General features: G+C 45.0%; 1 protein-coding gene across 1 annotated transcript; it reads right to left on the bottom strand.

The window, feature by feature from the left end:
* Positions 1 to 1,349: 1,349 nt before the first annotated feature.
* Positions 1,350 to 10,952, bottom strand: FLVCR1 (FLVCR choline and heme transporter 1; the record flags this gene model as incomplete). Its single annotated transcript, XM_084262107.1, has 10 exons — positions 1,350 to 1,412; positions 2,827 to 2,894; positions 3,104 to 3,215; positions 3,432 to 3,537; positions 4,547 to 4,657; positions 5,815 to 5,918; positions 6,169 to 6,236; positions 6,545 to 6,685; positions 7,217 to 7,361; positions 10,317 to 10,952. The coding sequence occupies 10 exons, from the start codon at positions 10,950 to 10,952 to the stop codon at positions 1,350 to 1,352; spliced, it is 1,554 nt and encodes a 517-aa protein (XP_084118233.1).
* Positions 10,953 to 27,220: the final 16,268 nt, after the last annotated feature.

Genomic DNA, 27,220 nt, shown 5'->3' with positions numbered 1-27,220 from the left:
GTATCACCAATGGTATTGAACCAGCAGGCTCAGTTTGCAGGCTGCTAAAGCTTAAATGTTTGCAAAAAGTCTGCTAACTCAGGTCTGACTTAGTGAGGTTTTGGTATTACTGTAGTGCTATCGATTCTGCAGTAGAGGTAAAGACTTTTTTCAGAACCTACTTCCCAAATGCAGATAAAAGCTGAATGTTAAGGAAGTCTGCTCCTTTTGTAGCTAAGATGCCTGATATGAACAGCACATCTTCCACAAGACAAAATGAAACATGATTATTTTTCTTTTCAGTCACCCTTACATCTTTTCTCAAGCTGCAAAAGACACAATTTAAGCTACACAAGCACAGAAATGTCACAGCAAATGTTACAGTTCATAACGGAGAGAAATAAACGCAAAAGAGGTTAGAACACATTGTCTGATACCCCACAAATATTCAGAGGAGGTTTAACACATAAAATGGAATTTCTTCAGCAGCACTGATTAAACTCAAAATGAGGCAAGAATCATCTTTACAAAGTAAAGGCACCAGCTCTTTGTAAACACGTACTCCTCTCACTTTAACTGAGAAAGCACTCACAATATTCCACGGAGGCAACCTGTGTGGTAGTGTTCCATTGCCTATAAATACTTCACAGTATCAAAGGCCTTTCTCCTCCTTTATGTTGTATTTACTGATAAGTGTTTTTTCTTCACTTTAGCTAGCTTCAAATCTCCCTGTGTTACTATGAATCTATAAGTGTTTTCTCTTATTTGCCTTCTGATACCTATCAAGAAGTTTCAAGGCAAATGAATGTGAAATGTCAGTATGAAACACACATTTACAGTCATCTCTTGTTTTCAGTATTGTGCTACAGTTTCCCAGAAGGGACCGTTGGCTTATATTAAAAATAAAGATACATTTAAAAAAAAAAAAAAAGGAACTGGTGAAGATCCACCAGCTGTGCAGCTATCTGCTCTCTGACTTCTCAAATACACTAGCAAAGACTGAATGAGACAGTAACTACCTCTCAGTTCTTTGGGGAAAAGATTAGATACTTCTGATCATGATGACCATACTTCAGGATTCCAGATTTTTTCAAGTACATATCCCGAAGGTACATGTCTCCCTAGCATGGAGAGTGTTCAGACAGTTCTTTACAATGATACTGCAAGACTTGAAAACTCTTAAAATAAATATTCCATATTGGTTGTGCCTTGAGCAAAACAAAGTGTCTTCATAGTTTCCACTGCACAACTGTCATCAGTATCACCAAACACATCTCACTACTCACACACACAGATCCAGTGATTACACCAATTAATATCGTTCGGTATCCAACCAAACTTGTGCGTTTCTAAGTCACTTTCTTCCAGCTCTATAAAGCTGACTGAATTTTTAATGTGGTACTTTCAGGTTCTACAGGGCTGTCAACTGGTACCTGGAGAAGGGAAAAAAAAAACCAATCAAAAAGCAGGAATTAAGCTGGTATTCACTAGAAGCTCTTCCAAACCTCAGTATTCTTGGATAATTATTAGGTTAGACTCCAGTAATATAAATAATTAGCCAAATTAGTCATTTACATTAAGCCCTATTTTCCCTTTCTCTATGTAATTTAAAAAAAAAAAAAGCCAAACCAAACCTACAGGAGCTGAGTTCCTTAGTATAACTCTGAAGTACATATTTACTGCATGCAGACATTTATCATGTGGAGATAAACATTCTTTTGTTTCTCCATTGCATTTAATCATGATAGAATCTTGATGATCAAGGTTTGTACCAAAGTGCTGTTGCACCTTATGAACACAGGCAGCACTCAATTATTGATGGTAACATCAGGGCAAGCACTCCAGGCTTTGGTTATACCCCAGCTAATATAAAGGCAGCTGTGTGACAATCTAGGCTAATTAACAAGGTGATAACATAAAACAGAACCGTCATGGCCCACTGCCTATAGTCAGCACGTAGATCCCCGAGATAGCCCCAACGCAGGCTGGTAAACCCACAGGATGCCACACTGTGTACAACAGCTGTACAGGTTTCAGGTTCATCTTCGCTTATGTAGCACCAGCTTTGAAGTCTGTGAACCTCAGGCAGACACTAAGAGTATGCACCTGATCACAGATGATCAAAAGCTGTTATATATGCAAGACACCTACACACAAAAAGAGGCATGATGGAGGACCTTGCAATATCTGACTCCAAAAAGCTGTTTCATCATATTGATCCAAATAGTCTAAAAAACCACAGCAGTGAAAACCTTCCAGCATCCACCTTATTTCTGCTAGGGACCGTGACAATTTGGAAAAGCTGCTGAAACATGGTCTTGGGACATCCTGAGCAGCACAAAATGCTATGCTCACACTTTGGTTACATTGAGAGGGTGCTCAGCAGGACAGACCCAGCTCTTCATGCAGCACAGTGCAGAAACTGTAGCATGACTTCTGTTCATCAGACACCAACTCCACTCAAAGGGGCTGCAGGTATTTTAAATATGGTATGTAGTCTATGGCCCAGCCTCCTAACCCAATACACAAAAAGGCCTCACCATTTACAGTGCTACCTGCAAACATGAAAAAGCAAGATTCAAGCAGTAAAATCAGAGATTAATATGATCTACTTAAAATTCAGAAAAATCTGAGAGCAGATCGTCTTCTAAGCTTTTTCATGGGAGTTAAAGGGAGAAAGAGGTATCTGAGGGCAACATGTGGCTCTGTTGTCCCTAAATAGCATGGAAACAGTCATATTCTACGGTTTTTTTTCAATTGCTCTTTTGTCTGCTAGTCTTATGATGACAATAAAAGTCAAGCATTCAAGTAAAGTAATACAATCATGGTAGAAGAGTCACCACTTACAGCTTTAACATCCAAATTCATAATCCCTGAATTTACATTGTGTCTTCGCAGATCTGATTTTATTAAGGCTGAAACAAAACATAAAGAGAAAGCTGGTTCACGACTTTGCAGTGACATGCAAACCCAAACTTCTGTCTTCAACCCAGAGAGAAAGCCACATATTTAAATCCTAGGTGCCCGAGATATGTAAAAGCTACCCAGAAAATCACTGCCCCAAAGAAACCTTCTACATTTTGACATTAAAGAGAAAACATTACTTACGTTTCCAATTAATTACCTGTTAAGATAATGCCCACAAAAATCCAAGCACAAAGAAAGAGGTTTCCTGCACGAGGGCTGTAGTCTGTTGTGAGTTTTCCTTGAACAAGTGTAAAGACAATTCCAAATATCTATAAAAAAAACAAGTCATCTTATTCAGAATCACAAAGAAGAGAGTCATCACTTTACCTTGAAAAGTTTCTGGTGACATCTTACAGAAACCCAATTAAAAGAATGAAGACTACAGCAACACAACAGAGCAGCCAAGTCTAAGAACAGCTGCCTTAAATTTGATCAGAGCAGCCTTCCCAAACATTACTTCACTCGAAGATATAAAATGGTACAACCTGTGCTGATGCATTAAGAAGACCTGAGGAAGTGCCTTCGGACTCTGGGTACGTAATTTCCACAGCAAATTCAAACCCAAGTGGGAGATAGCCAGTCATGAAGAACCTGTTGAAGAGGCGAGTCAAAGGATGACAAGTGTGGCCTTCATATAGTGCTACAACTAAGAAAATCGAACATAGACATGTGGTACTGTGAATCAGCTGGTATTCTGAACTGGCTTTGCCTGCCTCATTCCCCTGACCTCATCCAACAATTTTAGCCATACACCTCTCTTTTTAGGACAAGGATGTTTTACCATATTTGTCCTGTTGCCCATAACCACCTGTGCTCACATGAAACAATCTCTGACCAGTCCACAAGCCACCCCATGATTGAAGCCAAATGGAAGACATACACAAACATCATCATTTGATCAGCCTGACCACCCATGCTGGAGAACTAAAAATGACCATCAGTAGGGAGTGAGGCCAGGCACTGGAAGGGCTGCTGGAAGCTGCCGTGGAAGAAGCTTATGGGACTGATGGGTGACAAGAACAGGGACTTGACACAGTTGAGGTTGGCTGACTGGTTTTTAAACTGAAACACTCCAGACATTTCTGGCTTTACCTGGCCACTGTGTCTGGATACAGCACTATTCCCTCAGCACCTTTGGGGGCTTTTATATTAGCTATATGAGAAGTGCTCATGTTCTTCTGAGTGAACAAAGCACCCAGCACATTGCTTGGACTATGAAAATGTAGATTAATCAATATGCACAGAGGCCAGTCTTCGTAGATCTACTCAGTTAAACTCTCATCACTTGTCTACCGGTCAACAGAAAGACTCAACTTCACCATGGACAGCTTTTTCAATTAGATCCAAACAAATTGACAACATGCAGACTTCTGTTAGGTCCATAGGGATATTCAATGAAATTCACCGAACAGTGAGTTACTTTAGATTTAGTCTGGTGCAACAGAAGGTGAAACCTTAGTAAACCTTATCTGTATTGTGATCTATAGGCATAGGTTGAGAGCATGCCAACAGAATGTACACTAGAATCCTTTAATCAAAAGTTATATATTGTTTCTGAACAGAACTGCACTAAGTCTTCTAATTCTCTGTAAGTGCTTACCCAAGTACTCCTCCAGTCACAAACACTACTATAAGGTATCCGAGGTCCAGGGTGAAAGTAAATACCAGCAACCCAATGAAAGAGAGAATGTAAACAATCAAAGTAGTTTGCCTGCAACCCAACCAAAACCAAAATTAATTAACATTCTTAACATAAGGTCATAGCACACTGCCAAAGCATGGAAAAGTAGCATAAACATTACTTACTCTCTAACAACAGACATTCTACAGCTATGAAGTTTGCTTTAATTGATTTTGATTTGATTTAATCATGCAATGAGAGCATATACCTTCTCAAACTCCTTATTGCCTTGGTTATATGGCTGCTTTACTCAAGGCTAAAAGACTTGCTCAGACTCTCAAGGACAACCACAGCAGATACTATTACCTCAAAACTATTTTAATTCTCTGCTATGTTGTACTTCTTGGCCATTCTGCAGCACTGCCCATTATACAAAGATTAATACATGAGCAGCCAAATCGAACACTATTAGTAAGAAAAGTCAGCCTAGGAAGCAAGTCAAACAAGTCTCATTACAATGTTCTAGTTCATTCAAATATGGAATAAGGGACGTCATCCAAAATATTAAAGCACATATCGCTTATTTATAAGCCAACGCACATGCAGAACCAAAGCCAAACTACAGCATTAGCATCCATTAGGTTTCTAGAGCTCCTGCACATAATGGACCAAGAGTCACAGGGGAGAACTACTCCTCTGCAAGCAGCGTTCCAGGGCACTGCCTACTCCTGGGGAGCACCACACCATGGGTGATGGACCCGGGAGCTCCAGCTCTAGAACAGGGTTCTGCTTTACAGTCATCCCCTGAATTAAAGCAGATGTTATGCCTACCAATAAGGCAAGGAGTACTATTTAAAAAAACCCCAACAAACAAACAAACCCCAACAAAAAAAGAATCCTTCAAACGTCCATTTTACAAAACAATGCAGAGTAGGTTTAGAGCCTTTACGCTTTCCTAGGAGGAGCAGCCCACTGTGCCACCTGGTCATTGAGTGTAGGGCATACACTGAAGAGACAGGAGTAGATGGATAACCCCTCTGCATCTCTGCATTCTCCTCCCTCTTTTGGCCAAGAACCAGTAAGAGTCTCAAGCTTTTGCTGTAGCCTCAGAAACTAGTCTCCACCAAGGCCACTGAAAGAACTGCCTGTTATCATCAGGTCCCTTCAGCCCTCACATTGCAGTATTTTTCTAATGCGATTGCACCACTCTCCTACCCCTAACCCCATACATGCCTACCCACACTTACTTGTATGTTTTAGTGTAATCCAGCCACAAACCACAAATAATCGAACCCACCATTCCTGCCACCACCAGTGTCAAGCCAATTCTCCCAGCGTTCACTTCTTCTCCCTTTCAACAAATATTTATATGGTGCTCATTAATAACTTGCTTCCACTCAAAGTCAAGTTCAGACCTCTTGGTAGTCATAAGCACAAACAAACATTCCTATGACTCCCACAGCTGTATGGTGCAAGAAACTGTAGGGGGTACAAAGGAAACCAAATGTCTGAGCACACATAGCACCTACATGATAATAAATGTCACCTCTTCAAATGTACAGTAAAAAAAAAATAATACAAAGAGGATTCAAGAAACTTACCTCATAATGAGTTAATATCATCTGGTTTAGTAAGGTGGAGACAGAATAAAATGCCCCAGTCATAATACCTGCAATACCAAAAGAAAAGCCCTGGTTCTTCCAGCTGTAGCCATGTAGATCTGCTATCCTAAGAGTTAATCTTCTCCTGTTTAAGACTCACAATTGGAGGTAAAACCACCAGGTAAAATCTCTTCACCTGACTTACAAATGATGTTTTGAATACTACTGGATTTCCAGGAGTGACTGCTCAGTAAGTAAAAGCTGGACACCCACCCTCACTCCTCCCTAACAAACCACCACCACAACTGAAACTCAACGTGCTTTTGGCACACATTTGAACTGCTCTGCCAGACGAGAGCCAGGCAGCACCACTCACCGTAACTGATCAGTAGAAGTACAAATGGAATATTTTTGAACAAGTTAATAATCGACTGCTTGTAGGAGTAATCCTCAGGAGGCATCACTTGCAGGACTGCTTGAGAGTAACTAGGAGGGTATTTGGGCTTCTCTTTAAACACTGGGGAAAAAGAAGGAACAATTTTGACTTGTGTTTACCAGAGTAATGCTTTTTCTTTTTTGAAATGTTTCAGTTTGATGAATTTCAGAAGACTAACTTGTTGTTTTTAATTCTTACATGAAAAAAATTGGTTTTTCCCTAGATTTTCTCATGGAAGAATGAAGTCACAGCCACAAAGGATATACTAATTATTTGATTACATCCAATTGCTACCCACATATGGTCAAAGACAGACTTCAACTGCCACATGGCTAGGCTTTTGTATCTGAATTCTAAGGATCCACACTGTATCATAATGTCCTTGTAGCAAAAGGCCTAAGTAAACTAGACATTCGGAGAGAGGTGACCCCATGTGAACCACAACATACAATAAACTGATTGTTGCTTAACCCTGGTGCAACAGGTAAGAGAACACAAGGAAACTGGAGAAAATATAACCTCAAGTACACTTTGAGCTAAGTCAGGTACTTTAAGTGAGATGTAAACACTCCCTCTGCTCACCACTTAAGATTACAAGAACGGAGCACTTACCAAGTCCTGTTAAGAAGAACAAAAGCGTGGACACTATCGCTGTTCCATAGAACATGATGCTGATGTTGTGTGCCATGAGATCGGTATCGTTAGGTGTATTTGGAACCAAAACGGGTGGCAACAAAAAGCCAATAGCAGTACCAAGCTGTCAAGCAAGAAAAGAAAGCCAAAAATCAATTCCCTGTGAACAGAAAAATTAACAAAAGAGAAAAGCCCTACGAGTTACAATTCAGAAACTGTATCATAACAAGTACTGTTAAAACTACAAAGGAAAAGCGTTCCTTTTTTGTCACACCTCTGAGCCACTTGCTGTCAACATTTCACAGTCAGGTCTTCCATTACTCACATTTTATCCTCTTCATTACTAACTTAAACTACAATACTACACCTAGTATATAGCACATTTAGCAACTACATGTTAGGGAAGTTTTCTCGCAGAAGAATCTTTCATGGCAAACCACTGTGTGCGCACATAGATCTGCAACAGTCATCCCGCAACTGGAGGCCCAGGGGTGACAGAAGACTCCAGCCACTCTTGTTGAAACAGTCCTTCCTCTCTCTCAATCAAAATGCTCCACTTGACGGTTACATACAGTAACAAAGTCTGACCTGCAAGTTTTGGTACAGAACTAGTGGAGCAGAGAAGAGGAAATGAAAAGTAGCAGCCTTAGTAAGAAACACACAATTAAAACCTACACATGCAACCACTGCTAGGAAACCAAGGAAAAAACCACAAAGCAGCAGTGGGTTTTGTCTGGAGTCAAATCCACCTTGAATGACTTTGTATTATAAAGAGACAAAAAAACAAAGATCTGAGATTCTGGGTGTGCATGTGTATGTATAAAAAACACTGTAAAATATAAAGGAACAACAGCCTTGGACTACTCTCAAATTTATCTCTGCTACTCAAAACCAAACTGCATTTTAAAGTGCTTGAACAATCTGTTTAATTTTAACATAAAAACCCCTGCATCTATTTCAGGTAAATACAATAAAAAAAGAGCAGCAAAGACTGTTCGAGTAGCAAGTCCAACACTCACGGAGTACCCAAATTAAAGGTGTGCCAATGTGCTTACAAAGTGCCCTCTGTACATATGCCTGATGAGGGCTTTGCTGCGTTCTCCACCCCCACTCCACAGACCATCAGATTTACACAATAGCCAGTGCTCACCTGAAGATTTCATCTCTTTTTATCCTCACCCTTCAGTATAGGAACCCTACAGACACGAACCCAGTAGACAATTACTCTTTTCCCTTAAGGTGTGCTTTTTCCTGTCCCAATGTGATGTGTCACAGTGCCCACAATATTTCAAGAAAGTCAAGTGACACCTTTTGTCACCTTTTACATTTGAGGACGGTAAGGCCGGAAGGATCAAGAGTCCAAATGAGTCTGGTGTGCCCAGTTTGGAGAAGCTAAACACTTGTGGAAATCTGGCACTCCCAACAACCCTTGACAGGTACATCATTGCATTCCCAGTTGTGCTTCATCTGCAAAGGATCAGCATCTCCACATAACAGGTGTAATCCGATTTTTGATAACTGCTCTGTCCCCACGGTCCCAGCCCTGTTTGCTGAAGCTCTGCAGTTATGCAAAGTGTCTGATAAGAAACTGGTTGACCAAGGGCTCAGCTGGTTACAGCTACCTCGTGCTGTTATATAGTTGACCTTAGGCAATTAAACAGGTACAGTGAGCCTGTACCATAATGCGCATGCAGAAGTGAACTACCTGGGGATACACAGGACAGCAGTACTTCTAACTGCCAAGTGCCTAATTTGTCGTTTCAGTACACTTTCAGTCTCACTTCTGAGAGGAATTTTTAGGAAAAGCCAAAAATGAGAACAGAGAAATTTTATCATTGGTCACCGTATCGGACTTCATGGGTCACAAGCAGGACTGGGACGTTAAGACCTGGGCAGCACACAGCTCTGAGCCAGCAGGCTATGGCTCAGCTGCAGCACAGGACCGACGGAGGGAGATGAAACACACTTTGGTCAGTGTATCTCACGGGTGTTCCCTTGGCAAAGGACCATCAAGGACATCATCAGCACACTAGGATCAGCCCTAGCTTCTGGAGGGGAATATACTCCAGAAATAACTAAGGTGTATTTTGTTTACACCTCTGCTCCAGTTCTCTTTGCACACCTTCCTTGTGGTTTCTATCTGTACAACCCCTGCACTCCTCCTCCTGTCCTGCACCACATAGGAGCTAATGAGCAATCCTAACTATAAAAATGTCATCTAAAATTACTGCTGTAATAATGCAAAGGGCACAAACATAAAATCATTAGACTGAAATGAGAAAAAAGCACAACAACAACCCTGCAACCTTAGTCAAACTGTACCTACGACCTGAGCCCACACCAGTGATACTGATGGGAATCTCAATATTTTGTTGCCACAGAAAAGCAGGGACAGTGGCAAGGAATGAGAATAATGCTATGAGAGGAAAAAAAACCCATCTGCATCACATCTTCACCCACGCTTTCAGATACACCTGTTCTAGCTCTCGGAAACTGGCCAGGACTTGGGAGCTTGAGGTAATCTCAAAGATCCTATGAAATCTGTGACTCAGTTTCAGCTCCTCACTATCACAACACTACAGAAAGCTCTGTAAGTCACCATTGCCATTGACTGCTGCCACTTGGTGATTCGAGGCCATATTTTTGAAAGCCAGAACCAATATAAGTTGGCATTAGGGCTCCCCAGGAAAGTTCACACACTTCATCCTCCTCTAGATGGGGGTGGATTCAGTCAGATCAATGATGCCAAATGGAAGAGGAAGTGGAAGAGGTCAGTTTTCAAATAGGCTCTCAACCGATGTACTGCAGGCAGCTGACAGAAGTGTGTAAGCTGCTACACACTGCCGCACAGCCAGGGTCCTGCAAAGCACAGCTGGCCAGGGCAGGTAGGATGTAACATCACCTCCACGATCGCCCCTGCTCCATCACTCTTCCTCTCTCCAGTGCTGCTGGCAAACATTCCTTGCAGAATGTTTTCTCCCACCTAAACGCTTTATTTTCAAATGGACGCCGTGCCAAACTCCAAGGAAGCTCACCTCCCCGACGCCTCCCTTTCCCCCCTCCGCCCAACCTTCCCTACCTGGTTACCCAGCACTGCCACGGCGCAGGCAGTGGAGACCTCAGTGGGGCCAAACCAGACCGAAGCAATGCGTGAGGGCAGCCCCAGGATGAAGACCTGAGCAACGGCGCAGACTGCCTGGGCCACCAGTGTGACAGGGTACCGGTCAGGAGTCAGGCTGGCACACTTGAGCCAGGCCCCCAGGCCGTTGAGGCCGGCACCCAGCAGGGCTGTGAGGCGCAGGCCCCGGGCGTCCAGCAGCCAGGTGGCGGGCAGGATCAGCGGCACGTAGGCCACCATGTAGACCATGGAGAGCCAGTCTATCTGCGTGAAGGAGACGCCATAGAAGCCAGCGAAGACATTGCTGAGGATGCTGTACTGGATCCACTGGAAAGCGTTCACAAGGGAGTAGCAGCTGAAGACGGTCAGCACCGCTAGTCTTCGCCGTGACAGCCGCGTCTCTACCCGGCCGACGGCCGCCGACAGCATGGCCTCGGCCTCTGCTCGCTCCTCGCCGCCCGCCAGGGCCGCCTGTGTGCCAGCCTCTTCCTTGCCGGGAAGGAAGCCGTTGCAGCGCTGCAGGGGGGGCACGGCGGCCGCCGCGGGCATCTCTCCGCTCTCCCCCTCCGCCTCCTCCTCGCCGCTGTCCTCCACCATCTCTGCTGTCTCCCGACCCAGCTTCCCTGCTGGCAGCGGTCCGGCGCAGCCCCGCTCTGCCAAGCAAGGTCACTCTTCTCCGGCGCCGAGAACCACGCCGCCGCCGCCCTGCTCCAGCGTCCAAGTCACGGGGCGGAGCAAGAGGCGGCCCTGGCGAGCGGGAGGGGTCTCACAGGGCGGGACGGCGCCGAAATGACCGAAGGTGTCTTTAAGGGGGGTGGGTATGTACATTTTACATACACATACATATACGTATGCATAGAAACACATACAGATATGCACGCATGGATATATATGGGTAAGAACCATACAAAGACAGGAATGATGTACATAATCCCCACAACATCCCCGAGGAAGGAGCAGCATAATCTCATTCCTATAATCGCTGTCTTGGCCGCCGCGTCCTGTGCAGGCAAGGCTGAACCGCCACAGACCGGACTCTGGCCGCTCATCCCTCTCCTCCTGCCTCCCTTGGGCACCGCGCTGGCTGCTTTGGCATCAGCATCAATGGCTGCGCCAGCCGTGCCACGGAGGCCACACCACTCCCACCCAGCATGCTCAGGGAAAGGCCTTCCCCGGTGATAACAGGCTTGTGTCTCTGCACTCGCGCTACAGAGAAATGTGCTGATGTGATCAGACACAGACCGGCAGAGATGGCGGCCCAAATTACGGCAGAGGGTGGCCAAGATGGGTTAGGATGCGGCCAGAGCCGCAGGCACAGCATTCCCTGTTTCCACTCAACCTCTGAAATCTGATGTGACACATACCCCTGAAAACTGTCTGTCTGTCTCATATGCAGTTAGGTATCACTTCAGTAAGCAATCTTCCCTCAGCCCCTGTTCAGTACGTGTCTGCGCACAAGCAGTGTCTGGCGGACCCTGTCACGGTTTGTAATTCTGCTGCTCTGCTGTACCATAACAAAAAGATGGACTGTTCTCCAAAGAGCATTAGGAAAATACAGAAAAGTATTCTACCAGCTTCTGTGGGAAACTGTCTGGTGTGGGCTCAGCAAATAACATAATGCACATTATTCATGTATGTGTCAGATCCTAATCAGATCTGTGTCTGTCTGACTTAGCCACTAGTCTTAAATTCCCTTGGTAATTCTGAGTTGGTATTTTACACAAGATCAGGTGATCTATGTAAGACATAGCTCCCGATCTTATTTACAGCATAAATAATAATATGAGCATGTTTCAAAATTTGGCAATGTTTGCTTTCCCCAAGATACAGTAATGATGACTGTAGGCAACATAGATTTTTAGAGACTACCAGAAGTGGCTCCTGAATTTGTATATCATGCTGCTAGAAGCCTGTTTAAAATAGTTACCTGTGTTAGCTCAGGCTCTTCTCGCCTCTTTCATTCATACCAAGAAAAACCCTGATTTATTTTTACTTTTCATGTGTAAAACCAGGTTCTCTGTAAATTCCTCTGACTTAACAGTTCAAGTGCTGCACGCTGTAGCAATGTAACCTTTTTAAAAATAGGACTTCAAGAGGAAGGGGTGTAGTGGAACTGAAACAAACATCACAGCAACAGAATAGCTGGGTTTTCCTTTAGGAACATATGTCTATGTTACACATTGATAGAAATATGCTGAAAACACACCTATGGTGGTTTGATCCTGGCTGGCTAGAGGCCAGACACCCACCAAAATCACTCTATTACTCCCCTTTTCAGCTTGACAGGGGAGAAGATATATATTGAGAGGCTTTGCTGTAGAGATAAGGACAGGGAGAGATCATTCAGCAATTTGTGTCATGGACAAAGCAGACTCAACACAGACTAAAAAGTAAAAACCCTCTAATTTATTATGCTACACACACAGAGTGAAACCAGACTTGTAAAATGAGAAGTAAAACCAGATCTTAAAACAACTTCCCTACCCCTCCCTTCTTTGTGGATTTAACTTCAATCATGATTTCCCTCCTTTCCTCCCCCACAGGTGTCACAGGGATGGGGGTTTCAGTCAGTTCCTTGCAAGCTGTTTTCCTTCTCAGCTGGGGAGCAGAATTGCTCACACTCTTCCCCTGCTCAAGCAGGAGACAGTCCTCCATGAACTTCTCCAACATGAGTCCTTTCCCACAGGGCTTCAGCTCTTCACCAACTGCCCCAGGCTGCTCCAACCTGGTCCCTCACAGAGTCACAAGTACCCCCAGCAAACCTGCTCCAGTGTGGGCCTCTGTCTCCACTCACTCCAGGTCCTGCCAGGGACTTGCTCCAATGTGGGTCACAGTATCTTCCATATGTCTCCACCTGCTCGGGCATGAGGTGTCTCCACACATTGCATGTGGGATCTCTGTTCCCCATCATCTTCCATGGGCTGTTGGGGGACACCCTTCTCCACCATGGTCTTCTCCACAGGCTGCAGAGGAATCTTTCTCTCCGGCACCTGGAGCGACTCCTCCCCCTACACTTCTTCACTGGCCTTGGTGCCTTACACTCCTTGGTGTCTTCACTGGCCTTGGTGTCTGCCCATCTTCTTGCTTCTTTCTCTGGTTGCAAAAAGCAGCTGCTTGCACTTTTTTTTCTCTTAAATGTCACAGCCCAGAGGCGCTGTGACTGTCGCTGCTGGGCTTGGCTTTGGTCAGCAGTGGGTTCAGTCTTGAGCCCAGCTGGTCTTTACTCTGTCAGGCCTGGGAGAAGCTTCTAGCTGCTTCTTGCTGAAGCCATCCCTGCTTTTTACACTGCGGTATTTCATCGGTTTCACAACTATTACTTCTGATTTACATGTATTTGTATGAAAAGCAGGGCCAAGGGCATATGTTGTGTTGTTGTGTGGCAAGGTTCTGGTGGAGGAGGGGGAGGTTGCAGGGATGGCTTCTGAATGCTGCGAAAAGGATGAAATACGTCCTGTGTATCAGGTAGTCACCACGAAGTAGCTGATACTAATTTACTCCCTGGCAATTACTCTCTTTTGCCCAAATTCCAGAGGTCAGGCAGAGGGAAAGCACTCAAACTTTTAGGCTGGAGGAAGTTAAAAAGCAATTAGAAATGAAGTATCTTGTTTGAGGCAGTGCTATTGTTCCTCCTGTAGCATATGCTCCATTGAAGGAACAATATATTTTCATAAATATTTCCAAATTTTAATTTCATCTTGCAGATAATGCCATCTTTGTACAAAAAATAGCTCAGAAGAGTGTTTTTTGGTTGGTTGGGGTTTTTTTTCCCCCCATTCCAGGGCATTTTGCAAAATAAAGAAACACAGCTGTGGACTTCTGCCTTCAGAGGGTAATCTAACCAGCTTTTCGACTCTCCTAGATGGATTATTTCAGTGCTATCAGTTCCTAGGTATGTTCTTCCAAACCTCAAAATGGTATCTAAGCTACCCCAAAAAAGCCCCACAAGTCAATCCATCTCTGTAAAACTTGAGCCTGAGGTTAGGAGTCTGAAGTGAACAATGTAGAATGCTCCCAAAATGTCAACAGTTCTAAAACAAAACTAGATTTTTTATGTACAGCAGGCACACAGTTAACACTTCAAGATTTTCTTTTTTAACATTTCAAACCATGTATTTCAGTTGCTAAAGAGAAGAAAAAACAAAACCCAAACAACATCCCAACATTATTTTATAATGCGTTTAACTCTTGGTTATGATTTTCAATGCAAAAGTTGATCTCTCGAATCAGAGAAAACCTACATGGCAGGAGTGCACCCAGTACTTGTCTTCCAGATGAGTTGTTTAAAGAAGACTACAACATCTTAAGAAAGGGATTTCAGAACAAAAGATCTGAGCTAGAAACGAGCTATTTTAGCAGGATATTCAACAAACCTCAATAAGCTGGACTTGAAAGAAAATAAAGTCATGTGTTTAAATTTCTTGATTGAAAGCTATTAGCGAATACAGGGGGAAATCTAAACATCCTCTTCCTCCTCTGCAGTCCTCATCCCAGCAACATTTGCCCACTCTTCCCACCAGATAAAGCCATAATCCCACACAGAGAATGAGCCTTTCCAACACCAGGCACTTAAACAAAATCTGTTTGTAGTTCCAGGTGTTTGTCTGGACACCTCAACTTTGGGATGTACTGCCCACGGTAGGCATGTTTGCCAATGACCTGGATTCAATTTTTGATGTACTGACAGGAATAGAGAATTATACTCCTAAGTATCAAATAAAAGTTCTGAGTTTTAAAAAATGGGTAATGAACTCCTTTGTTGTAAACAATAGAAATTTGTGTTTCTGGCTGTCTCAATCCATATAAAAGATGCAGAAATGTACATCTGGTCCTTCTGTCATGCTGCCATCTGCTTTTCCCTTCATAGCTAGCTACCAATTTCATATACATGATGGAATTTCACTCCTGAGTTTCCTATCAAAGCAAGCAGGGGAAAATTATGTACACAAAATTAGTTTTGCGTACAAAAAAAAACCCTACCAAAAAAACCCCCTCAAGTGAACAAATACAGTTGGTAAAGTTTATTGGGTTCTTATTCACTGAGATTAACAGGCTCCTCACACATTACAGAAAGTGTAACCTCCATCCGAATCCTTTATACATTGTACGAAAAGTGTATATGCCCAGAAAAATTAATAAAAATCATGATCTGCAGGAGGGTTGTCTTGGATGAACATTCTCGGTTTTGACAAGCACTCATTCACTCAAACATGGGTTAACTTTGGGGAAAAGCTTAGAGGCGTTTTGTGTGGTTACTTCACAGACTCATTCCACCTATAATCCATATAATCCACGTTTCTTGGCAGCAATGTGCCGGCAGGCAGCCCTGCTCTTCTCTGGCTCATGTCTTCCCTGAAAGACAACCGACAAAGCTCTTCTGAGAGAGATCAAGTGACACCAACATGAGCCATCAAAGGACCATGGGACAGAGCCAGGAGCGAAGCCATGCAGATGCAGCCAGCTGCATGCTGGAGGTTGGTGGCCCTGCCTGTGGCAGGGGGATTGGAGCTCTATGATCCTTGGGGTCCCTTCCAACCCAGACCATTCTATGATTCTGTGATTCTATGATTCTGAGCAGGTGGGCTTGCTTCACTTACAGCCAGAGGAACACCGAGGCTGCACTTCATCCCGTCCTGAATAGTACAACAGGGAGACATCACAGTCTTCCACTAACTCAACCCATTTATCAGCTCAGTGTAAAAGAATTTGGTAACATGAGCTAGAGTTTTCCCTAACTCTCAGAGGAAAGGATTTTCTCTACTGGCTATAGTGGCACCCAAATGACTTGCTGAGATGTAGGCTGCTGTGGCTGCTGAGAGCTCCCACTCCCTGTCCCCCCTACAGAGGAATATATGATAATATGTTGAAGCAGTTAGCTGATGAAACCGCCGTTCAGAGCAACAACGATGAACCACCCCAGATAACTTGGAGTTACGACAACCTAAAGCACTATACTCATGAAGAAAATCACAATAATGTAACTTAAATTTTCCAGCTCTCTTTCACTGCCTGACTCATTGCAACTTACCTGCCTGGTCTGTGTACACACACCCTTTGAAAATTGAATGGAAGGAACACATGAATTTGGAGCCATTGAAGTACGGAAATGTGCTTGTATTTTAAAGACAGATTGCTCATCCAAGCTTGTGAAATGTTGCTACTTTTACTATTGAGGAAAACCAAATATTTAGTAACAGCTTGAAGTTCCCAGTTTCTCTCTGAAGAAATTATCAGCAGGAAGACAGCCATGTTCTTTAAAGCTCTACAGCTCTTTGGTGGAGAAGATGCTGGCTGACCTCGGTTTAACTAAAAACCAGCAGGAATTGTTTTTTTGTTTAGACTGAACAACAATAAAAGATGCCTGCCCAAGCCCCTGGCTGTGACAGTACATTATGGAAAATGCATTAACATTCCAGCACTATTAATCATTTTAACAGGAACTCAAACAGGCAGACATCAAGAGAGACTCTCCTTGCTGGAGCTCCTGTGTTGAGAAAGCACTCCAAGAGTTTGTCATTGACCCTTTCAAACAGTTGTCTCTTGCAGCACATTAGCAAGATTTAAATTATTCCAAGTTATCAGCAATCCCAGAATATCTCACAGAAAATTCCCTCACTTGTATTATCAGGGGAGACAAGCCTGGTCCCCCTGTCACCCATGCCATTACTGCCACAGCTGCCAGCCCCTCTGCTAGGACAACCCCAGAGCATCCAGTGCCTTTTACATGGGAGTGACAACATCTACTTCGTTCTGATGCTCAGAGATCCAGGGAGACCTTGGTCTTCTGCTTCCACCTGCCTGCTCAACACTACATCCAGCTGCTGATGGCACCACTGGCTATGGAGGGCACTCAGCACCTCCAGCAAACCTTTAGCAACTGACACCCCTGAACAGTAAATGAGAAGATATGTAAATGGAATCATAGAATCACAGAATCACCTGGGTTGGAAGAGACCCTTTAGAACAAGTCCAACCATAACCTAACCCTGCTGAGGCCACCTCTAGATCATGTCCTTAAGGACTTCATCTACATGGCGTTTAAATACCTCCAGGGATGGTGACTCCACCACCTCACTTGGCAGCCTGTTCCAATGCCTGACAACCATTTCAGTAAAGAAATTCTTCCTGATACCTAACCTAAATCTCCCCTGGTGCAATTTTCAGCCATTCCCTCTCATCCTATCGCTTGTCACAGAGAGAAGAGACCAACCCCAACACCTCTGCAACTGCCTTACAGTTAGTTGTAGAGAGCGATATGGTCTCCCCTCAGCCTCCTTCACTTAAGACTAAAAAGCTCCAAGTCCCTCAGAAGTTTCTCATAAGACTTGTGCTCAAAACCCTTCACCAGCTTCATCACCCTCCTCTGGATGCACTCCAGCATCTCAACATCCTTCCTGTAATGAGGGGCCCAAAACTGAACACAGTATTCAAGATGCAGCTTCACCAGAGCTCAGTATAATGGAACTATCACTGTGGGAGTGAATTTTAGAGAGAAGATGGGAGAAGGATTTTAAAGGAGCATAAATGTAGAGACTAATCCACATGTCTTTTGACTATACCTCTTTGTTTGGGCCAGGGGAAGAGGAATCAGTCTCCAAGCAATTGTTGTCTAATGGAATTTGTTTAATTAACTCCTCTTGCCAGTGCAAGCAGGAAAATAAACAGTACAGAATGGCCCATGAGGAGGTAGGTCCCACTACAGCAACAATGCAAAATAAGCACCAGAATGGCATTCAGAGTGTTCAAGCCTTTGGAAATAATCCTATATTTCCAATGAACTGCAAGCACAGGCTGAACAGAGTATTTATGTCCCTTAAGACCTGAAACAGTACAAATGGCTTACAGCTTTCAGAACCTTAGGAGGGGAATGAAGAGGAAATAACTTGGGTCCTGAGAATAACCGTGCCTTGGGTGCTCACTTCTCTCCTCTGGCTATACAAGAGCCTTGGGCTCCTAGGAGCCATGCACAGAACAAAAGTGACATTGGATGCCAAGAAGCAGACTCACTGAGCTCTTGGATAGGTACAGGTTAGTTTTATCTCTCTGCTGAAAGAACACTGCAGCCACGACCCAGATGGTGCTTGGTAGCACTGTGCTCAAAGCATTCCAGCATCTCTCTCCTCAGCAGCCGAAGTGGACAGGTAGGGAGAGTCCATTATTGCTTCCTTGTGCCTAGGCAGGTTTAGCACACTCCTTGACTCTCCTGACAGCTCAGCTCTTCCCAGGGCACTGGAAGCAAAAGACTTTGTGCCTCCATCAGGTCAGAGGGAGGTGATAGAGCAGCCAGAGCCTGGGGCAAGAGCAGAGTTGGGCAATGTCTGGAGGGATGGTGGTGAAGGTGAAGCTCTTACCACCCCATGGCAAAGGACTGGTTTGGGAGAGGCTGAGTTTTTGTGGCACTGAAGTTACTTACATGTTTGGGAAACTTTCTTTAATTTATAAACCGCAAACCATTTCACTGTGAATTTCATACTGAGCTTTCCCTTAGGAAGTGTTGAAATGTTTGGTTTTACCTAGGAAATACTGAAATTAAAAAACATCAGCCTCTCATTTCAAAATGGGCAGTTTTGTTTGAACACAACAGCCAACTTCAAACTGCTACGTGAGGTCTTTTCCTCATGTGTTTTTTTTCAAAAAAAAAAAAAAAAAATCCCAGTGTCTCATTTTCACTCCAAAGGAAAACAAGTTTATGTGGGCACTGACAATTTTTCATGGCATGGAAGTCACACCCCTAGCCAGCCACAGCCAAACATTCCCCCAACCCCACCTCCCCACCTCCTGCCATCCCTGCTAGTATCAGTTTTCCCTCTACATTAATTCAGGTACTGGAAAATGATAGTTGGAAGAAAGGCAAAAGGCCAAGGCTCATGCAATCTGATTTTCAACCCTGCTGAAATGGCTTCCAGGAACTCTGCAGGGACAAACCTGATCATGCCTTATGACAGCTGTAGGAAAAGAAAAATAATGTCCACCTTGTACCCCTTCCGGAGTGACAGGCTAATGGAGTTATAGACCAGTACATCTGGAACACCTGCAATGTATGTAAGGAACCCAGGGAGCTGGGATCAAGCTGCAGAGCTGAGCAACCCAAACGCTGCGTATCAGGTTTTTCTTACCACAGGACAAGAAGACTCCAAGATTACAGTCTGTACTGCAGTCACTGAACAATGCAAAGCTTGGATTTGCTAGCCCTGCCCTCCATATGGTGAAATGGTTGCTGAGATTCCCTCAGCCCACTGGTAGGTAGGCAGGTACCACCAAATTAATTTCTTATCATTCACAAGAGGACTGGTTATGGGCACATTTTTCAATTAGTACCTGCCTGGACCATATTTGGACTGGCAAATATAGGAAAAATCTTTTTTGTAATTGCTCAGCTACCTCTCTCCTGAGTCCACACTGCCTTTTTCCCGTCCTGCTGTCCTCTGCCATCCTTATATTTATACTTTAGATATGCATACACGTAATAGTTTTTGAATGAGTGGAAACGAGATTCATTTTTTACCCCATTAGGTATGTAAAATTTGGAATATACACATCCAGTTAAAATAGTCCAGAAGGAGGAAAAAACCCCTCATGAAATCATATTTTCTTACCCCATCTCAACCCCTCCCACCCCCTGCACCGTATTCGGTAGTGCTGAGGCAGTACCTGTTTTGCTCCACTACCTTCAGAATTTCCCCCAAAGTTACAGTACTTTCCTCTCTCTTTCTTCACTGATTTTCCATATGACACACGTGTTCCATTGCACCCTGTGATTATTTAGGTCAGTACTAAGCAGCACCCTGTTCTTCCCACCCAGCACTCTTGACATCAGCAAATCCTGAGACATCCATTCAAGGCAGAGATGCCTTAGCAGCACCCCTGTGTAAGCAGAGGCGATGGGCTCAGTTATCGCATGTGCACAGAGGCATCTCACAGATCACTTCCAAACCCAAACTATTTCTAAGCCAGTGTCCCATACCCAGTTAAAAACCCAGGAGCAGTGCCTGCCTTCCTCCTTCAGGAAAGCCATTGCTTGCCTGCCAGCTCAGCAAGGGTGCAAAAACATGCCTTAGAAAAGCCAAGTGACACTGGGCAAGTTCATCATTCTTATCTTAAATATTGATTTGTTTACTTTTAGAAAGCAATTGCCTTTTAGCAATAAAAAGATCAACTGTGGAGGTAAGCAGACTTGATCCTGGCACTCAGAGCTCAGTGGAGAGTTAGCAGCACAGGTCACTTGAGGAGACAGCCACGTTGTGGTTCAGAAGAAGGCTTTGCACCCACTGCTGCATGTAGCCATGACTTTTGCTTTTTCCTTCTAGTTTTCCTTCTACTTCCATCAGTTTTGGTGAGTAGTACATGTGCACCAAACACATACTAAGACAGTGGGACTGAACTGTTACCATGGAGGGCACTGCTTGACCTGCATCCTTTTGCTATTGGAAGGGCAAGGACCTCACCTGGTTTTTGATCACAGATCGGCTCTACAGGGCCAGTCCTGGGGGAAGGATACTGTCCTGCTGTGATTTCCCAAACCTTCACACTGACTCACTGCTGATGCTGTTTGGAGGAGGCTCTTACAGCCTGAGGGTACACAGTGAGCAGGAACTACTCCAACTCACCCTGGACTGGACAGAGACCAAAAGCAGCAGACTGGGATAAACACTCAGCCCTTCTCTCCAGCCCCACCTATCTGCTATACTGGGTTCAAAGGGCATAAATGGAATAGCTGGCAGTAGAGTTCACCCAAAGCACCCTCTCCTGATCACTCAAACTGACTTCTGGCCAGATTACACAGACAGTGCACAGCAAAGCAGCCGTGCTCCGGAAAATCTGATCTTTGATTTCCTGCAAATATGTTTCCCAGTGATCACTGTTGGCCACACGCCCTTTCATTTTTTTGATGCTATTTGCATCCATCTGAAGTTTGAGAAAGGTTTTTGCAAGTGTTTGATTAAATTTAACTTGGTTTTACTCTGTCAGTGCCCCGGCCACACATGCGAACCCAGCTGTGACCATTCCCCATGTACAGAAACTGTATGCAGCTTGCTTACTTACAAAATAAGAACATATGCTTCTTTGTCCCATCCTTCCCTTCCCTTGCAAGTTACATACATCAAGGGCTGAAACCTGACCTTGAGTCAAGAAGGAGTTTTAAAGCATAACCAGACAGGAGGCACATCCATGTGGTGCAGCCTTGCAGGGGTCAATGAAAAGCAACAGTCCCTGGAGGTGGGAGCAGGCCCTCTTCAGCTCTTCTCTCCTTGCTTCAAGGGGAACCCTTTCTCTGCCACATCATGTAGCATGAGAGAGAAAATGAAGCCTTGAGAGTAACTGTCACAACTCTAAATCCTGAGTGGTTCTTCTAGGGAAGCATATCCCAGTTATCACTGGAAGGACAATGTGGGTGCTAACAAAGAAAGGTCAAGGTTAAGACACATAAAACAAAGTCTGCTTTGGGAGAAAATCTGGGAAGTCTCCTACAGAAACACAGACAGAAAAGAACATTTTTCTAGTCCACATCTGGCAAAGAGGCCGCTCTCCCAGCTGTAAAGTGCTCACAAGTATTGCAATCTTTTTCATCTCAAACCATTGCACACTTGGACAAACTCTAACTTCAAAACAACCCCTACAGCTCTTTAGAGGATGCCTGTGGAGCTGGGATGCAGGAAACAGACGTCGAGCCCAGTTAAAGTCTGGTATATGAAGGAGACACTGTATGAAAGGTTTCTGATTCACACTGGCGAGCCCAGGTTTGTTTCCTATAGCCAGCTGCAGTGCAAGGACTCTCTGCTGTTCCTTGCATTGCTGAGGCAGGGACATGAGCCACAGAATGAAGTCCAGCCCAACCTGCACAGAGCCAGTCAAGACTTCACAAAAACATGATGAACTTCAAACTGTGGGGATGTAGTGCCTTTGCTAGTTGAATTTTCTCCGTAGAGCAGCAGAAGTTCTTAGCAATGAAGAAACAGAGCAGAAACTAGCACCCTTCAAAAGGCAACATACCCGGAAATATAGTAACATATGAAGAATAAAAATCAAGAATATGTGACATAAGATGTGAAAATATTCCTGGTAAAGATCTAAAGTAGGTTCTTCAGCTTCCCCTCAATGTCTTCATTGCAGCAAGCCAGCATTTCAGACATCTCCTATCAACACCCCTCCCCTGTGGGACTTTCCAGGTTTTATTTTACTCCTGCATGGATGTTTAGCAAGAAAAAGAAAGGGTTGGGCTTTAATCCCACCTCATTTCATATCAGACCATGCAGAGGTATACAAGCAGCCAGAGATTACATTTTGCTTATTATCAAATCAAACAAGCCCTGGTTATGCAGAAATGGGAGATTACCTTGCTCACAGATACCAGTTTATCTTTGTATTTCTCGAAGAGCAGGAGGAGGGATTCCACATCCCATAATAAACCAGTTCATGTGCTTCGCAAAGACTGCTGAGTGCCAAGCTGAGCCACGGCAAACAAAACCACATGCCACAGTATCATTGTGCATCCTGAAATGAAAGTGACAGTGCGGGACAGAGGGGATCAGTCTGCTCTGTGACTAACAGCTGCTGAATAGCCCAGTTACTCAGCCCTTTAAGAAGAAGATGAAAAGGGAGATTCAGAGAGTGCTGGAGGGATGCTAGTCCAGGTAGCTGCTAGTGAGCAGAGGAAGAAAGGCCCCATTCTTCCTAATTTGGCTGAACTGAGCCTCATCTTCTTAGAGCTGGGAAACCTCTGAGAAAGGCATCCTGGCAACTTAATAGGCCTGGCAGCCTGGTCCTGGGTGGTGTCCTTCCCAGGGGAATGGCAACGTCAGTGCCAGGGAACAGGTCTTGCTTAACTGTCTCACTGCCTTTTCAGCTGACCCCTTCATCACTCTGGGCTATTCAAGAGCTGCTCAGGAGCTGCTCCAGCAAACAGCACATGGACACAACATTTTCCCATGTTCCCTGTCCTCAGCTCTGGCAAAACTTCCCTGTGGGCTTCCAGTAAGGAGACACCCCCATCCAGTGCCATGTGGGGTGGAGGATAAGCGGGAAGAAGACTTCTCCCCATCCCTGGGAGATGGGGGCAAGACAGCCTCTAGCAGCAGGGCTCCTGCTGAACCTCAACTCTATCTGCCACTGGTGGCAACAGGGCCAGCACCTACCCTCCTCAGAGTGATGCCCCAGGGTTCACCCTCACCTGCCACAGTCTGCATCCACTAAGCCATCAGGGATGAAGCAAGACCACTGCAGGTAACTGCACTTCTCAAAAAACAGCGTATCCTAAGGACTCCAAGAGGAAGCTCTGAGCATCCTAATAGGACACACATGGACTGCAACTCAACAGAAGTGCAGAAGTGATGATTGTGGATAGGGATGACATCTACTCATGCATGTATATACCATGTTAGCCTACAGCACGTGTGCTTGACATTGCCTCAATTCAGCACAAAAGTCTTGTGTAGTACAGAGCTGAGTTCCACCCTGACTTTCCCAGGCAGGAATAATGACCCCTAAAGAGAAGGGAAGTTATCTAGAGAGGCTTTGATTGGAGCTCCCCACATAGTGCTCCATTTAACTTCTTCCCACAGTGCTCGCTCCATTTGTTCGCTTCCTCCCCCTTTGTTGTGTGTCCAAAAATGTCCTGAGCACAAAAGTGCTCTCTATATATATTTATAGCAATAAGCCAAAGCCAATCAGGACTTCAAAGCTGCCCTCTCCAGGCAGTGCACTTCACAAAGACAGACCTTCCTGCTAGATAATCCCAGGTCCTTTCCATTTCATGGGCTCACCAGTGGTCATGTGGTGAGCAGACCTAGGAGGTCCCAAGCAGTAGGTCCAATTCCACCTGGGAGACACAGCATCCAACATACACACATTCCCATGGAAATCAGTTAATATGGTCATGCATAACTTGGTCTACATCCACAACTCACCATTTTTTACAGCAGACAATAATACTTGGCAGATGGACAGAGCTTATGGAGATACAAAGTTCCTGCGAGGTTTGTGAGAGTCATTGGCCATATAGATGACACCAACCTTCTCTAGTCCCCCTCAGGGCTACCAAGGGGGAACACACACCCAGTTGCTGAGCCTGATAACAGCAGCTATCCAAACATGACCTGCCCAGCTCCAGACTAGTCTCAGCATGTGCTACGTCTTGCCCAAATGGCAAGCCAAAGAGTGCAGGCAGGTGACACAGAAGAGAGCTGGAGAGTCACAGGAAGGCCACAGGGACACAGAAGAAAGATGAGGTACCATGGTCAGCAGAGTCCAGACAGTACACAGAGGAACTGGCAGTACCATAACACGGATACATACAGAGAACTGTAAATACATCACTAGGAGTGCTGGGCTGTAACAGAAGCATCACAGCACATGTGTAGGAGACTGGGATTTCTGCAATGAGGAAGTCACAAACCCCTGGGGGAGTAAAAAATCTTTAATGGCTGTGCTGCTTGTGAGATAACTTTTGTTCTATCAGTGGAGGCCACGTGTTCTTTATCTACACTGCAGCTGGGCACTGGCAAGGAGCCAAGGGCCTATTTGTACTTTTTGGTGCCAGAACATGCGGCCCTGGCACAGCCAAAATAGCCAACACAAAATCTGAATGCGCATACTGAAGCAGTCAAACCCAGTGTCCACACCCACACCCTGCCACAGAAATACAAAATACATGTGGGAAGGAGCCAGGCACCCCGCCTGGACCGTGGCACAAACAGCTCTCCCACCTCTGCAGTCAGGCGTTAACAGCCAGCCCCTGACACTGGCCATGTGCTGACCCAGCTCCTGCCAAGTGACACCACTGGGGTATGGTGGCTTCAATCACACTGCCCATGTTGTGACTTTTCCATGTCTCAGCCCCTGCACCTCCAAAACAGGGGGGTATAGGTCTGCTTTCCCCTACGTCAGTGCTACTTTGTGGTCTTTCAAGTGTTAGTACTCACTCCTATGCTGGGAAGCTGAAGGTTTGCTCAGCCACACTGCAGTGTTGGTGCTCAGGGTGGGCTCATCTGTTTGCCACCATTGATACCGTGGACACCACGCCGCCTTGCCTGCCTTTGAAGGCAGTATGTGCAGGCATATTACCTCACACAGCATTGCAGGCAGAATACATTTATTTTGATGTTGGCTGTTGCTTTTAGTAAGACATCACATGTGGACCCAAATGCCGTTGCAGAAGTAGCTCATTTCTTCAAACCACAGCCCTCTGAAAACAAGCCAGATGTTCCTGTTCTGCTGCCTGTGCTCCTTCTCTGGGTTTTTTCAGCTTTGCCTCAAGTTCCTTGATGCCACCTGTGCACTTGCTCCATGGCAGGTGCTCCAGACGCCAGCGCTCTGTGCTGAAGCCCTCCAGGCCAAATGGCAGCACTGTGCTTTATGCCAGCTTTGAGGGCAGAGGCATCTGCATCTTACTCCTACAGACTCCATGTCCCAGCACATCATCCCTTCTGCTTTACCAGATGAACACCACCAGCCAGGCACAGCAGCAGCACCAATCTCCTGAGTTTCTATTAAGCACCTCACTGGCAGCATCTCTCTGTGCACACCTCCAGGGAGCAGGGTAGAAGTTCTTGTCACTGCCCCTGGTTCATCAGAGCCATGATCCTCACTGTGTCTTCTCACTTTTTGGTTGTTCACAGCAGCTCAAAGAGGGGAAATAAAAATTTGCCAGGCCCTGAGAGGGGTACTTTGTACTCACTGCATGGTGGGACAGTCAGGGCTCTCATGGCCATGCCCAAACCAATCTACACTGATAGAAAAGCCAACCCCAACGGGGGAAATTAACGGATAACCACCTGCTGAAGAGGGAAATGCTGAGATAACTAGGTGCTGTGGCAATTGGTATCTTCCCTTTGATGTCAGCCCTTCCTTTGTACTGCATATAGGAAGCGAGGGGAAGAACAACAAACCTTTCTGCTATGCCAGTGGCTACTCTCTCCAATTTGTTTTCCTGCTCTGTAATGGGAACAGAGGCTCGATCCCCAGCCTGCATTAATGAAAAAACAAACAAAAGCAGACATTTGTTAGTGATGAAAGTTGCATTTCCAGCCAATTATTTATTTACTTGTGCCTTTAAAGCACCTATCTATGCATTGCATAGGAGCCTGTTGGAAGCACCTCCAGTAAAAGTCTTTGGTCAATTTGTTTAAACTCTTATCACAATAAACAGCAGGACTAAAGAGTGTATCATCAACTTCGCCTCATCACCATCTCCTTGCCTGTTCCCACGTTGAAATCGGGAACAACTCATCACCTTGGTGGTTTGTCCCAGAGTTTGGCAGATTCATGCCTTGTCGGTCCATGATTAAAACCAAGTTTTAGAAGAAAGGTGCTGGGAGGATATTCCACAGACAGCCATCCGAAACTATTTGAGTGAGCATAGACAGAGCCCTTACACAGACCCTTAGCTGTTGATTTTGAACTCACAGGGAATCTCCAGGATCCAAGGAGTTCAAGTGACTTATGCTGAACCTTTTAGTTCCACTATACCCACTTCAGTCCTGCAAGTGGGGTGGGGCTGCAGGGGTGGCTTTTGCAAGAAGCAGCTAGAGGCTTCCCCCAGGCTCGACAGAGCTAACACCAGCCAGCTCAAGGCTGAACTAACCAAGACTGAGCCAGTCAGTGACGATCACAGCGCTTCTGGGAATCATACTTAGGAGAAAAAACCCCAAACCACAAACCACAAGTAGCCATTTTTTGCCACCAGAGCAGGGAGTGAAAAGATGTTAGAAACTGTGCAGGCACCAAAGTCAGTGAAGAAGTGTGAGGGGAGGAGTCGCTCCAGGCACCAGAGAGAAAGATTCCTCTGCAGCCCATGGAGAAGACCATGGTGGAGCGGGTGTCCCCCTGCAGCCCATGGAAGATAATAGGGAAAAGAGATCCCCCACCTGCAG

This window comes from Gallinula chloropus, assembly GCF_964237585.1.
Source record: "Gallinula chloropus genome assembly, chromosome: 3".
NCBI lineage: Eukaryota > Metazoa > Chordata > Aves > Gruiformes > Rallidae > Gallinula > Gallinula chloropus.
This window is presented reverse-complemented; position numbering and strand designations above follow the sequence as displayed.